The following is a 12,500-nucleotide window of genomic DNA, read 5'->3' on the forward strand; positions in this document are numbered from 1 at the left end:
TCTACTTCCTGCTGCTGATGCACACCAATCAGAGCACGACAGCACAGCAGCGCTTTACCAATAACTTTACGGCTACACCGTACGCAGACTACGAACACCGTCATGTAAAGTGTTACTTTTCGTTCCCCGGCACATCTAGACACAGCGCTAAGATGTGGGGTTCGTTGAATTATTTGTGTATATTAGGATATTCAGGGAGGGTTGTGCGTGTCAGGATACTGTGTGGCCTCAAGGCAACATGACAAGTCAACATGGTATGATTGCAAGATGTAGTTACAGGATACTACGTCTAGGAAATGACCGAAGCATTCTCCCTGTTGTATCATAGCTATGAGAATTACGTCCTGTAATCTGACAAATAGGAAAAGTGCTTGAACGTCAATATTTGCACGTCCAGGTTAAGATACAGGGCTGTTCCTGTGGAGAGAGAAATACGAGTGAGCAGAGGTGGATCTTCTCTGTACTTTGTCCTGTGCTGATATGATTATGTGATATCAGTTCCTCAGCCATATAGCTAGCTGGGGATGAACTCATAATAAACTAGGATATAAAGGACCCTGATGCTACCTCTGGCCCGTGTGGCTGTGGTTGGTGGTGAGTAATGGACAGTATCTGTGGCTCAGTTGGTCGAGCATGGCGCTAACAACGCTTAGGTTGTGGGTTTGATTCCCGCTGGGACCATATATACTGAAATGTATGCACTCACTGCAATGTAAGTTGCTTTGGATAAAAGCGTCAGCTAAATGGCATATATTATATGTTCCTTGGTTCTATATGGCAACACTGTCCCAGTATATACTGTACTCACCTCCTTGTTCAATGAAACAGGACTGAGTTCATTTATTTTAGGGTTTTTTCCACATATAGTCCTCTTTAAAAGAGCCAAACTCAGTCCTCAAAGTGAACCAAAAGGTGAAAGAAAGTAAATGCTTTCTGTATTCACACTGCACTTCTGTTTCAATGAGAACCTGGTTCTCTTGCATTTCGGCAGCGATGAGGTCTGAGTCCGCTTCACCTTCACAGCGCCATCTCTCATTGGGCCAATTATCTGCTTTGCACCTTCGGTAATTGTTCATTGATTGAGCATGTGACGTGTACGGCAAGCCTAGAGGGCCAAGAGAGTCATGCCAGGGTAGGGCAGAGTGGTTCCAATGACAAGTGGACTGGGAGTGCTTTGCACAAAAGCGAACCGAAAGTGAACCCTGAAGTGAACTGAACTCAGTTTGGTTTGCTTCAGATGTTCATTTGGAGCGTTCACATACGCATATAAACATTTTGGCAAACCTTCGCAAAATTGGCTAACAGCGACAAAGCGTGAAAATACTATCAGTGTTCCTCAGCCTTTCATTCAGGGACACCCCCAGCTGTTCAACACAGTTGTTCTACCGCTGCACAAACACACCTGATTCAACTGGTCAAGGGCTTGAGGAATATTTGATCAGTTGAACCAGGTAGGTGTGCTTGTGATGGATTCGAGCAAATTAATTAGAACAGCTGGGGCTCCCAAAGGAAAAGGTTGACAAATACTGGCCTTAACAGACTGGGAGAAAACCCCGGCTGACTGGGAAAGAACCTTCGCTCAGCGGCCAGCGTAGCATGAACAATCAACTACAGGCCTCTCACAGGTAAGTGTTTCCCCCTCCCAAGCGGGAGAGTGGCACTGTTTCTGTACACAGAGGGAGAGATATTGTCAATGGAAACGAGATAGCTGGCCAGTGACCGGTTTAACGTAGATACAGTGATGCTACTGTGCGTCATGGCATTGAGCAACACACACACACACACACACACACACACACACACGCACGTACACACGTATACACACACACACGCACGTACACACGTATACACAGACACACACACACGCACACAGACACACGCACACACACGCGCACAGCCAGAGCAAACACCTCAGAGTGGTCTGTGTGGCCCAGGATAATAGGTGACTTCCTGGGAGAGGAACAACAAGAGCTGACCTGACGTCACGTGTGTCACGCAACGACATAACCTACCACAAACCCCCCCCCCCCCCACACCCCCCCCCCCCCCCCGCCCCGCCACCCTACCACAACCCCCCCCCCCCACACACACACACACACACACACACCCCGCCCCCCCCGCTGCCGCTGCCGCTCTACAGTAGATTACAGAAGGACAGTATGTGCGTATTTCATGGCCGCTGTATTTGAACATTGTATAAGATCTGCGCTCACAATAAGAGTTTGAAGGATGGGCATGCGGTCGAACAGGGGTCAGGTCATGCAGAGTGCACGCACACAAACGGGTACCTTGTCACACACGGATACAGTATACACAGAAGCACACACTCAAGACGAAAACACAAGCACACACACGCACGCACGCATGCACACACGCACACACACAGACACACGCACGCACGCAAGCGCTTGCACACTGCCCATACAATGCCCAACAAAAAACAGTGTCTGTGTTTGTTGGCATTTGTTGTGTGTAATGTTTTGTCTGATTTAACAAGCTCAATCTGTGTTAAACGTGTCATTCGCGTCCCCTGTTTCTATCACATTGTGGTTTGTTTCCTTACAAACTGTGTTGAAATTCAGCATACAATTCTTTTTTTTTTTTTTTTTTTTTATTTAAATATGTTTTTAGGGTATTTCTGCTTTATTGGGATAGAGACAGTAGAGAGTCGGAATCAAACCAGGAACCTTGCGATTACGTGGTAAGCGCATTAGTGTGCTACGCCACTAAGCGCCCCAGCATACAGTTCTAACCAGGTAATGTGGTACCCCCTCTCACTCACCTACTAACTTGCAGACAAACTCTGTTTTCGTCAGCTACTGTAGATGCACCTCTATATGCAGGGGTTACATCGGGTCGGAGGTCGCCCCATCGGTTTCTGCCGTATATATTCACATTGCTCATGTACTGAGGTCACAGATCTTTACCACCCGATCGGATACTGACAACGTCCTCCTACCTACTTGCAGACAACTTTCCCCAACTCTGGAGGTGTATTTGTGGTCCATCGGTTCTTAAGATTTAGTGGCACCAGATGAAATGTCAATGTCGCTACAAATAAACTGTATAAAATCAACTTTTTATTCAGAGTTATCAATAAATATGAAAATGAAGATCGTTTCAATGGGTTCGTTAATTAGCAGCGACTATGACATTTTTTCCCCCAGCACCATGACCCTAACCCTAACCCTAAGACCCTCTGGATCACTAATGTACCTCCAAAGCTGGTGAAACTTTTCAGCCCTACATCCACACTGTAGCTATTTAACTTAGCTTAAGTTTCGTGGCGTTTTGCCAGCGAGATTTATCTATTAGAATATCTAGGCTTGGGGTGCTTAGTGGCGTAGCACACTAATGCGCATACCACATAATCGCAAGGTTCCTGGTTCGATTCCGACCCTCCCCCATCCTTCCTGTCAATCTCTACTGTCTCTATCCCAATAAAGCAGAATGCCCTAAAAACATATTCTATCTACGCTTAAGACAGGAAGATGGACAACAAGACTGACAAAGTGCCCCATTCGGACTTCTTAAGGCAAATATAATGGAATATAATTTTTTCAAGGCTACAATTCTTTTTTAGTAAGCACCGTCTCGCCATCCTCTCTAGCCATCCGTACCAGCTAATGCGGTACATCTGGGAACAACGAATCAAGCTTTTGAGAAGTTCGATAAGGGAGAAAAAAAATCTTCCAGGGAGGGTGTTCTACAGACACTCTCCAGACAAATCACAAGTCTGGGTAGGTGGGGTTCAGGATGAAACGGAGGAATCAGAGGAGGAGGAATCAGGAAAAACGATAGCTGGATTTCCTGCGTGTGCGTGTCCCTCTCGTTCTGTCTATAGAACATACCAGGCTTTAAAGGCAAAACACGTCTGGCTTGAGAGACTAACCACCATCTACCCAGGAACTCTTGCAGCATCTAAAACAAGTGAGTTCCAACCTTGAGCTGTGTCGTAGAAAAATCATTATTTTTAACCCTGAATCTCATCCCTCGATTAAGATTCTGGGGCGATAGGAAGTGAAGTTTTCACTGAGCTGCTTGCGATGCCCCTCCCGTATCGTCCTGCCCTCCGTAGACTGACGACCCATCTCTTCAGGCTCCATCTTGACTGTCCCTCCTAAAGACCTCTTCACCCCCCACTACCCCTCTGTACAGTTTACTCTACCGGTAAATAAAAGTTTAAAAAAAAAAGTAATCCTTCCTTCTCCTAGCTTTGTGACTGCCAAGAGCACCTGGTCCTAGCATCGATTTGTTCTTATGATGACTGATGGATAGATGATTCACTTCCGTTAGACAAATGTACTTGTTGTAAGTCGCTTTGGATAAAAGCATCTGCTAAATGTCAAAAATGTAAATGTCAAAAAATGTAAATGTTTACAACCCGGCATTGCACAAAATGCAAACAATGGAGTAAGAAGAAGATATTTTTCGATGCCATCATTTCACAGGTGAGCAGTGAAAATTCCAGTTCCAGTTGAAATCCCCTCCTCCATTTCAAGCACCTCCTCAACTCTCAACTGTCCATTCGTCGATATCATCTGTTTCGCTGGTCAAATTCCGCGGATGGACAACTGCCCCCAGCCCAACTTGCATTAAGGTTCGTAGTCAGACTCTCCACTGACTCTCTCTCTTTCTCTCTCTCTCTCTCTCTCTCTCTCTCTCTCTCTCTCTCTCTCTCTCTCTCTCTCTCTCTCTCTCTCTCTCTCTGGTCCTCTGTGGCTCTTAGGTTGTGGGTTTGATTCCTGCTGGGACCATATATACTGAAGTGTATGCACTCACTGCAATGTAAGTCGCTTTGGATAAAAGCGTCAGCTAAATGGCATATATCTCTCACTATTCATGCTCCTTTTACTATGGTCGAACAGCTCAAAGTGCTAAAATCTCAAACAGGTGAGTTCAGGTCTTAAGCTGTGTTGTAGAAAATGACCCTATTCAGACTGCATAATGCAAATGTGATGAACACAATTTGACAGATGTCCCCAATGAAAATAAGTTGCACAGTGGAGGGTTTTTAACTTCAGACAGACTATGTCTAAAAGTATCAGTCGTGAGTTGTGTGAGATTTGAAAGTTGAGCGCACACCTCTGAAATTAACTTCAAAGTGACTAAAAAAACTGTAAAAGTCCATGTTCCATTATACTGCAGAATAGCCCCTCTGAAGGCAGTCAGAGCTGCATACACTGTAGGCGGCTATCTGAAGCCTAACCGACCAATCAGGATGTCCCATGTTGGTCTGGGACACATGAGGAGACTGAATGAACGGATGCCATTGGCTGAAAGAGCCAATGGGGGACGAGGGGCTGGGGTGGAGATGGAAACTGCATGTCCCTCAGAGGGACTAGTTTGCCATGCACTTTGAAACTATAGGAAAACTTTCCTGAACAGTAATGAGAATAATACTGTGTGTTTGTGTGTGTGTGTGTGTGTGTGTGTGTGTGTGTGTGTGTTTGTGTGTGTGTGTGTGTGTCTGCTTTGTTCATGGACCAATGATCACAACAATGTGGGCGGTATGAATTTCAGATGACGGCATTCATCAGTAACGTGAGACTGAACAAAACCCTGTCATGTGGAGTAAGACAGTATTCTCTGTGAGATCCACATGTTTGTTTAACCCAGGTAACTGGACCTGATAGACACCGAGAGCATCGCTGCCTCACCAGAGGCTCCACCACAGTGAGCAGCACACCCTGGTGTGACTGTGAACTCTCCCTCTTCACTGGGAGCAGGTCCTCCTTCAGTCTGGAGGGTAGAACCACAACGCAACGTTGTCTGTGGTCGTCACGGCACATGTATGCTCCTGGGCGACAACCACCGGGACACGCAACGTCAGAGGAACGACAGAAGACGCCGAGGGAGAGAGGGATTGAGAAGAGTATGGGGGAGAGAGAGAGAGGGAGGGAGGGATGGATGGGGAGGGGGAGAGAGATGGATGAGAAGGAGAGAGAGAGGCATGGGGAGGGATAGAGAAAGAGAGAGAGGGAGGGAGGGAGGGGGGGATGGGAAGGGGGAGAGAGGTGGATGAGAAGGAGAGAGAGAGGCATGGGGAGGGATAGAGAAAGAGAGAGAGAGAGAGAGGGAGGGGGAGAGAGGTGGATGAGAAGGAGAGAGAGAGGCATGGGGAGGGATAGAGAAAGAGAGAGAGAGAGAGAGAAAGGGGGGCACAAGGATGGAAAGAGATAGAAGAGGATGCGGAGGGGAAAGAGGGAGTGAGGGAAAGAGGGAAGGAGAGGTGTGGAGGGGAAAGAGGGAGTGAGGGAAAGAGGGAAGGAGAGGTGTGGAGGGGAAAGAGGGAGTGAGGGAAGGAGAGGTGTGGAGGGGTACTCACTACTGTGCGCAGTCGATGAGCTGGTATTCGTTGGAGCGCTCATAGCAGGCCTTCACTCCGTCATCGTCCCACAGCTGCTTAGCATGCTCGAAGAACTCCTGTCGCCCAGAGAGAGACAAGAACAAAGACAGACAGGGTTACGGGAGATAGACACAAGACACACAATTGCATCCTTCCTTCCTCCTCTTTCGCTCAAACTGTATTTACAGGGCACATTTTCTGCGTGGACACGACACAACAATGCGCTTTACCGGAAATATTAATAAAAACTATTAAAAGACAACAAGGCAAAACAGAAAAGGATAACAAGTATAACAGCCATGGGAGTTTAAAACAGTAAAGCGGAGAACGAGTGAGGACTGTAGAGACTAATACACAGTAAATAAAAGCTTGATTGTAGTAAAAAAGGATGAGCTAAAAAAAAAAACTACTTGAATGGCTAAAAGACTCAAAAGGACCCTAAGTCCTTACCTAACCCTAACCCTAACCCTAACCTAACCCTCTAACCCTAACCTAACCCTAACCCTCTAACCCTAACCTAACCCTCTAACCCTAACCTAACCCTCTAACCCTAACCCTCTAACCCTAACCCCTAACCCTAACCCTAACCCCTAACCCTAACCCTAACCCTAACCCAAAAGCACCTTGAAGTAATCCCTGATCTAACATCACTGGGTTGGTTAAAGTAAGCTTTCAGCGGCACAGCTTTCACCAGTTAAGTCACGTCACATTAGTGAAGATAACTTCAACGAGGTGAATGAGACTGGCTTACACCGGTATAATTACCGCCACAAGGTCAATATCGTTATTTTTGCCATGACACCCACAAAGCACATGAGCCAACGTTTATTAAATGAATAAAATGGCATATGATTAGTGACACTCTGGAAGATTTAGAGCATGCTAGCCGGCGAGAGAGAGAGAGAAAACGGTTCTGAAGCAAAGTAAACAAACGCGAGCACTGACTGTACCTCTCTAGCTATAATAATAATAATAATAATAATAATAATAATAATACTAATAATAGTAATAAAAACACGCAACTGAAACTGTTGTACGGCAACATTTTTTGTTTGAACCAGGCGACAAAGATAGGGATCTAAAATATAAATAACGCGTACGGAATTCAGACATAAAACCTGCAGAGCTGGCTTTACGTGTAGTCAGTTAGCGAACGTTACTATAGCAACGCAGAGACTAGTCCTGACTCCTATGGAGGTAAACACAGCTTTTCAAAACGTAATTCAACATTAACTGCACAGCACATGACATAACGCTACCTTGTCTACTCGTGTTAACTGAATAGGCCACTAGATTCAGCTTGTGCACATGCGGTAAAATACCGGAGGAAAACGTCTGCTGTCACCTGGTGCGCTGAGAGTCTGTGCACTTTTTGGACCATGTGCCGCTGCACCGCGTAATATTGATACGGGCACAAGCCTAGGGGAGACTATGTTAAAAAAAAACCTGAGAGAAAGTTTTAGGGGAGACTAGACAACAACAGGAAAACAGGGTTAGAAGAGATGAGGGAGAGCTCAAGAGGGAAACACATCTGTACAAAACATAGCAAGCAAAGTAAGTTTGATAGTCCCATGAATGGCTACAGCTTTCAAAAAATACCAAAACGTAACAGAAGTCATTCTAGGTTTCTTGACAAATACAACGGCTTTTTAAAACGGTGGCAAAGCCAGATGTTTTGCACGTGCTATGTTTTGTAAGGTCGTTATTAGCACCCCTGCCAAAAAAAAGAGAAGTAATCCTTCATTCTTCTAGCTAACATCAGGAACATCAGTGGATGTAACTGTTGCTGCGTGTTGCAGTTCAGTGAGAGTGTCGCTGATGCACCCGTACCTAAAACAAAATTGTAACTGTCAAAGGGGTTCGCTGCATTGGTAATCCACCACAGTCGACCATGTGTCACTATCTGGTTTGATCCTTCCTCCTTTTTGTCTATTTCTCAGTATCTGATTTGAAGCTTCCTCCTTTCTCATTGGCTAAACAGACAAACGGACTGTCCAAAGGTTAATTCTTTCTGTCCGTTAAAAACGACAACTATAGTGCAGAGAACTAGAGTACGTCTAGAGTACATACCCTTGTCATCTCTGTTGTCCGTGTAATTAACAGATACAACAAACTAGGATGGCCAGGCCCTTATTCTGGGTAAAATCTTGGTATATCTCGAATATACTACAGCTGTCAAGTAATAAGATTGCATTATTACAAGGAACTGTTTTGTGATCCCTTACAGAACTGTTCCTCAGAGAAAGGGAGAGAGGGAGAGAGAAGCTCTGGAGGAAATGATGGGGTGGGGGAGTGAGAGGAGTGAGAGAAGAAGGGAGGCAGGAGATGGGGGGGGGGGGGGGGGGGGCAGGAGTTCTGAGAAAGACACTTGTTTCCTCCCTCCACCGGTCCTTGGAGAGCCTAGCCTAGCTGTGTGTACAGTAATGAGTCCCCTGGTGAGGTCATCACATAATAACCACAATACAGACTAACAGACGGCTACACAGATGCACAACAAACTTTGATACCTTTACCAACGCTGATGCAAAAACAACAAAAAGAACAAACAACCTGGCAATGGCAGCTTGTTTATGATTCCTCGCTGAATGGAGAGGTATAGAGTATCCAACACATTGATTTGCTTTAATGTACCTGTAGGTATATATATCCAGTGCCAGTCAAAAGTTTGGACACACCGTCTCATTCAATGGTTTTTCTTTATTTTTTTTATTATTTTCTACATTGTAGATTAATATTGAAGACTATCAAAACTATGAAGGAACAACATATGGAATTATGTAGTAAACAAAAAAGTGTTAAACAAACCAGAATATGTTTTATATTTTAGATTCTTCAAAGTAGCCACCTTTTGCTTTGAAGACAGCTTTGCACACTCTTGGCAAGGCGTGTCCAAACCTTTGACTGGTGCTGTACATCAGTAGTAGTAGGACTGTAAAAAAGAGTGTTATTAGACACACTTCTACTGTGTACCTGACTGTGATTCACTTATTCAGCTCACCACGAGAGTCTCTAGACATCGAAATACAGCTCTACAGAGTATGAGAGGCCAGGCTACAACACCGACTTCCTCTTTATTACATTCGTTCCAGGTGACATTTCTATTCACTGTGGTAAAGGCTGAGCCAGGGCCTCTGTGTATGCAAAACAGCACGCATCTATCTGCCAGGGCTGTTTCCTGTTTCAGGCTGATGACCTCATAGTTGAAACAGGAAGTCGGTGACTAACTCGGATGAAAGGAGCGGGAGAACACAGCCAGTTCACCTGACTGACTGCTCTACTGTGAGTTTACAGAAGAGTGGATAAGATACAGGGTTGTGCTTTAAATCCTCCCCCTTTCTAAATGTACAAAAACATTACAATAACATTGTAATAACAATGCAAAGACTACAGTACATAACAACTTGTTACACGCTTATTAGCTTACTACAGTACATAACAACATGTTACATGCTTATTAGCATTTTATAACAGAGGTATAAGCCTACACATAACAATCAGGCAGCATCTCAAGGAGCAGAAAACACGACAGCTTGAGAGTCCCCATCGTCAAAACACACTGGGACGAATACAGGGCCCAAGGTGACACCTAGTGACACAAAAACACGAAAACAAAACCCTAATGCCCATTAGAGGCTGGTCCATTTAGAGCAGCACGTCCTTTACCTAAGCCTTCATTAGCACTGAGGCGATGGCAAAGAGAATCATTAGGACGGGGTTAAACACAGAGAGCCTCACCCCCAACACCCTCTGGGGGTTGGTTAATGACGGCTGTGGCTGCTCCTGGTTGGCCTCGAGTCCCCCCTCAGAGCAACCAGCCCCATCACCTCGCCTCCCCACGGGACGCTCACCCTCCGCTGGGTACCAACAGTCAACACTACCCCTCATATACATACCAACCAGTCCACAGAGAGAGAGGAAGTCTATGCTAGCCTAGGATACAACTGTCTGCAGTGCCTCAACACCACGTTAAGTTACCTGAGTCAAATAGGGCAGATCTGGTTGATAGAAAATGGTGATATACACATCCCAAACTTTCACAGAAACGCTGGCCTGGACACTTTTTAATAAGATAAAGAGAGAAATGCCTGTGCACAAGAAATTCTGCTCCCAAGTGCTTTAATCAATCTGGCGCCACAAAACACACAACAGGTCCTGTAGGTGTTCAGGATGTGTTCAGGACAGGTACACTGGTACACTGCATAACACAGGAAGGCCATGTCTTCCCCATGGTCCTATTCTCTTTTCTCACTTCCAAAATCAAAACAAGCATCGCCCATGTCTTCTGAAACACTTCCACAGTGTTGCACTATGGTAACCTGAACCTCTGTAAGACAGTCTAGGCCATGCTGAGGCGACATCCTCACAAGATCCATATGAAACCACAACTGACCCATATACTGTATATTTAATTCAAATATTCATATAGTATGCGCTAAACATATATCTTGACCAGATGATTTTATCAAATGTCATTGAAATGATAAACAAAACATAACACAAATAGAAGCAACAGTTTGTTGTGAATGTATTTCTGCTCAGATACGTACACATCATGTTAGAAGAGCACATGCTGAAACAATAATCCTTACATCAGATTATGTGTTTTCTACAGTATGTATATAATATTATTATTATATTTATTATTTCAAAGGAGAGCCACTCCATCTTGAACAGAGAGAGTAGGCCTCCTTCCTGCCCCAGGTTTACCACCACTGTCACATAGAGAGCCATCATGAGTCATCAACGCAATGAAGAAGCAGGAGTTGACTCATCTTTTCTAAATGGCCTCCACCAGGAAATGGTGATATACAGGGCAGAGCAAAGGAGCCCAGAGAGAGAGAGAGAGAGAGAGAGAGAGAGAGAGAGAGAAGAGAGAGAGAAGAGAAGAGAAGAGAAGAGAAAGAGAGAGAGAGAGAAGAGAAGAGAAGAGAAGAGAAGAGAAAGAGAGAGAGAGAGAGAGAGAGAGAAGAGAAGAGAAGAGAAGAGAAGAGAAGAGAAGAGAAGAGAAGAGAAGAGAAAGAGAGAGAGAGAGAGAGAAGATGGAACATTTGGTCTTGTTACCACCTCTTATTGATGTGTTCATGTTTCACCAGGTGACAAAGAGAAGAATAGGAATGAAATGGATCTGTGAATAAATGAATGTGTTGAAACACTAGCCTGACACACACACACACACACACACACACACACAAACACACACACACACACTTAGTGCAAAACAAAGAAGAGCACTCAACTCTCAGGTAACAGTTAAACAGCTTTTCAGAAAGTTACACTTGGTAAAGATACATACAGTATTCTACTGAATACTACTATTGTACTATTCAGTCAGCATCAGGGTGGCGGGTGGCATGACTTGGGCTTCCAGACTATGGAGCTAGAAGTTAGGATAAGATCTTTTTAACTGCCAGACGACTATCTATTCTCGATTGACCAACCGGCCAGGGAGGCTACAGTACATGAACCTGTGCTGGACTGGACACACTTTGTTTACATGCTCAGGAAAGACCAAGTCCTCTTCCTATCATACTGTGGCGAATCAGCATGCTGTTGTGTACGGTATTGATCCTTCCCACCACACAAACAGAGTCCAGCACACTAAACAGCAACACTCCCAACTGCCAAGCTACAATAGCCCCAGCCACTGGCATTCTTCTCTCTGCTTCCAATGGTTAGACAAAGGAGGTCTAATATGTTTAAGCTGTGTGTGTGTGTGTGTGTGTGTGTGTGTGTGTGTGTGTGTGTGTGTGTGTGTGTGTGTGTGTGTGTGTGTGTGTGTGTAAGAAGCAGGAGACAGTCCTTAGGGCTAGGGTTCAGTGAGGCTCGTGACACAGTGTGAATAAAAGCAGTGTGTAGTTTACTGGCCTGACGTAGAGGCCTATGAGGGAGGACACTACACTTTACACACCTCCTTAACCCTTTCATAGGGTTAGGGTTAGGGTTAGCTACCTATGGCTGCATGGCATGGTGATGGTGTCTCCCATAGTGGTCAACATTCATCATAATACCAGTGGTTGATGTTTAAGTTGCTGGCTCAGCTCTCAGAAATTGTAATCATTATGTATTTATTGATAGCTACAGATTACAGGGAATATCTAATCTAAAAATCTTATCTGTGTAATGACACTGATAAAGGTTGTCTAAAGATCAT

The 12,500-nt window shown here is 44.9% G+C and overlaps 1 protein-coding gene across 2 annotated transcripts in view; it reads right to left on the reverse strand.

Moving 5' to 3' along the window:
• gnal (guanine nucleotide binding protein (G protein), alpha activating activity polypeptide, olfactory type) overlaps positions 1-12,500 on the reverse strand; it is a 40,958-nt gene that overhangs the window by 12,741 nt on the left and 15,717 nt on the right. For both annotated transcript variants that reach the window (XM_083684447.1, XM_083684448.1), the window contains one exon: positions 6,329-6,426. In XM_083684447.1, coding sequence (XP_083540573.1) covers positions 6,329-6,426 — 98 coding nt within the window. The remainder of the gene's footprint in view (positions 1-6,328; positions 6,427-12,500) is intronic.

The sequence above is a fragment of the Argentina silus genome, assembly GCF_951799395.1.
Source record: "Argentina silus genome assembly, chromosome: 1".
Taxonomy (NCBI): domain Eukaryota; kingdom Metazoa; phylum Chordata; class Actinopteri; order Argentiniformes; family Argentinidae; genus Argentina; species Argentina silus.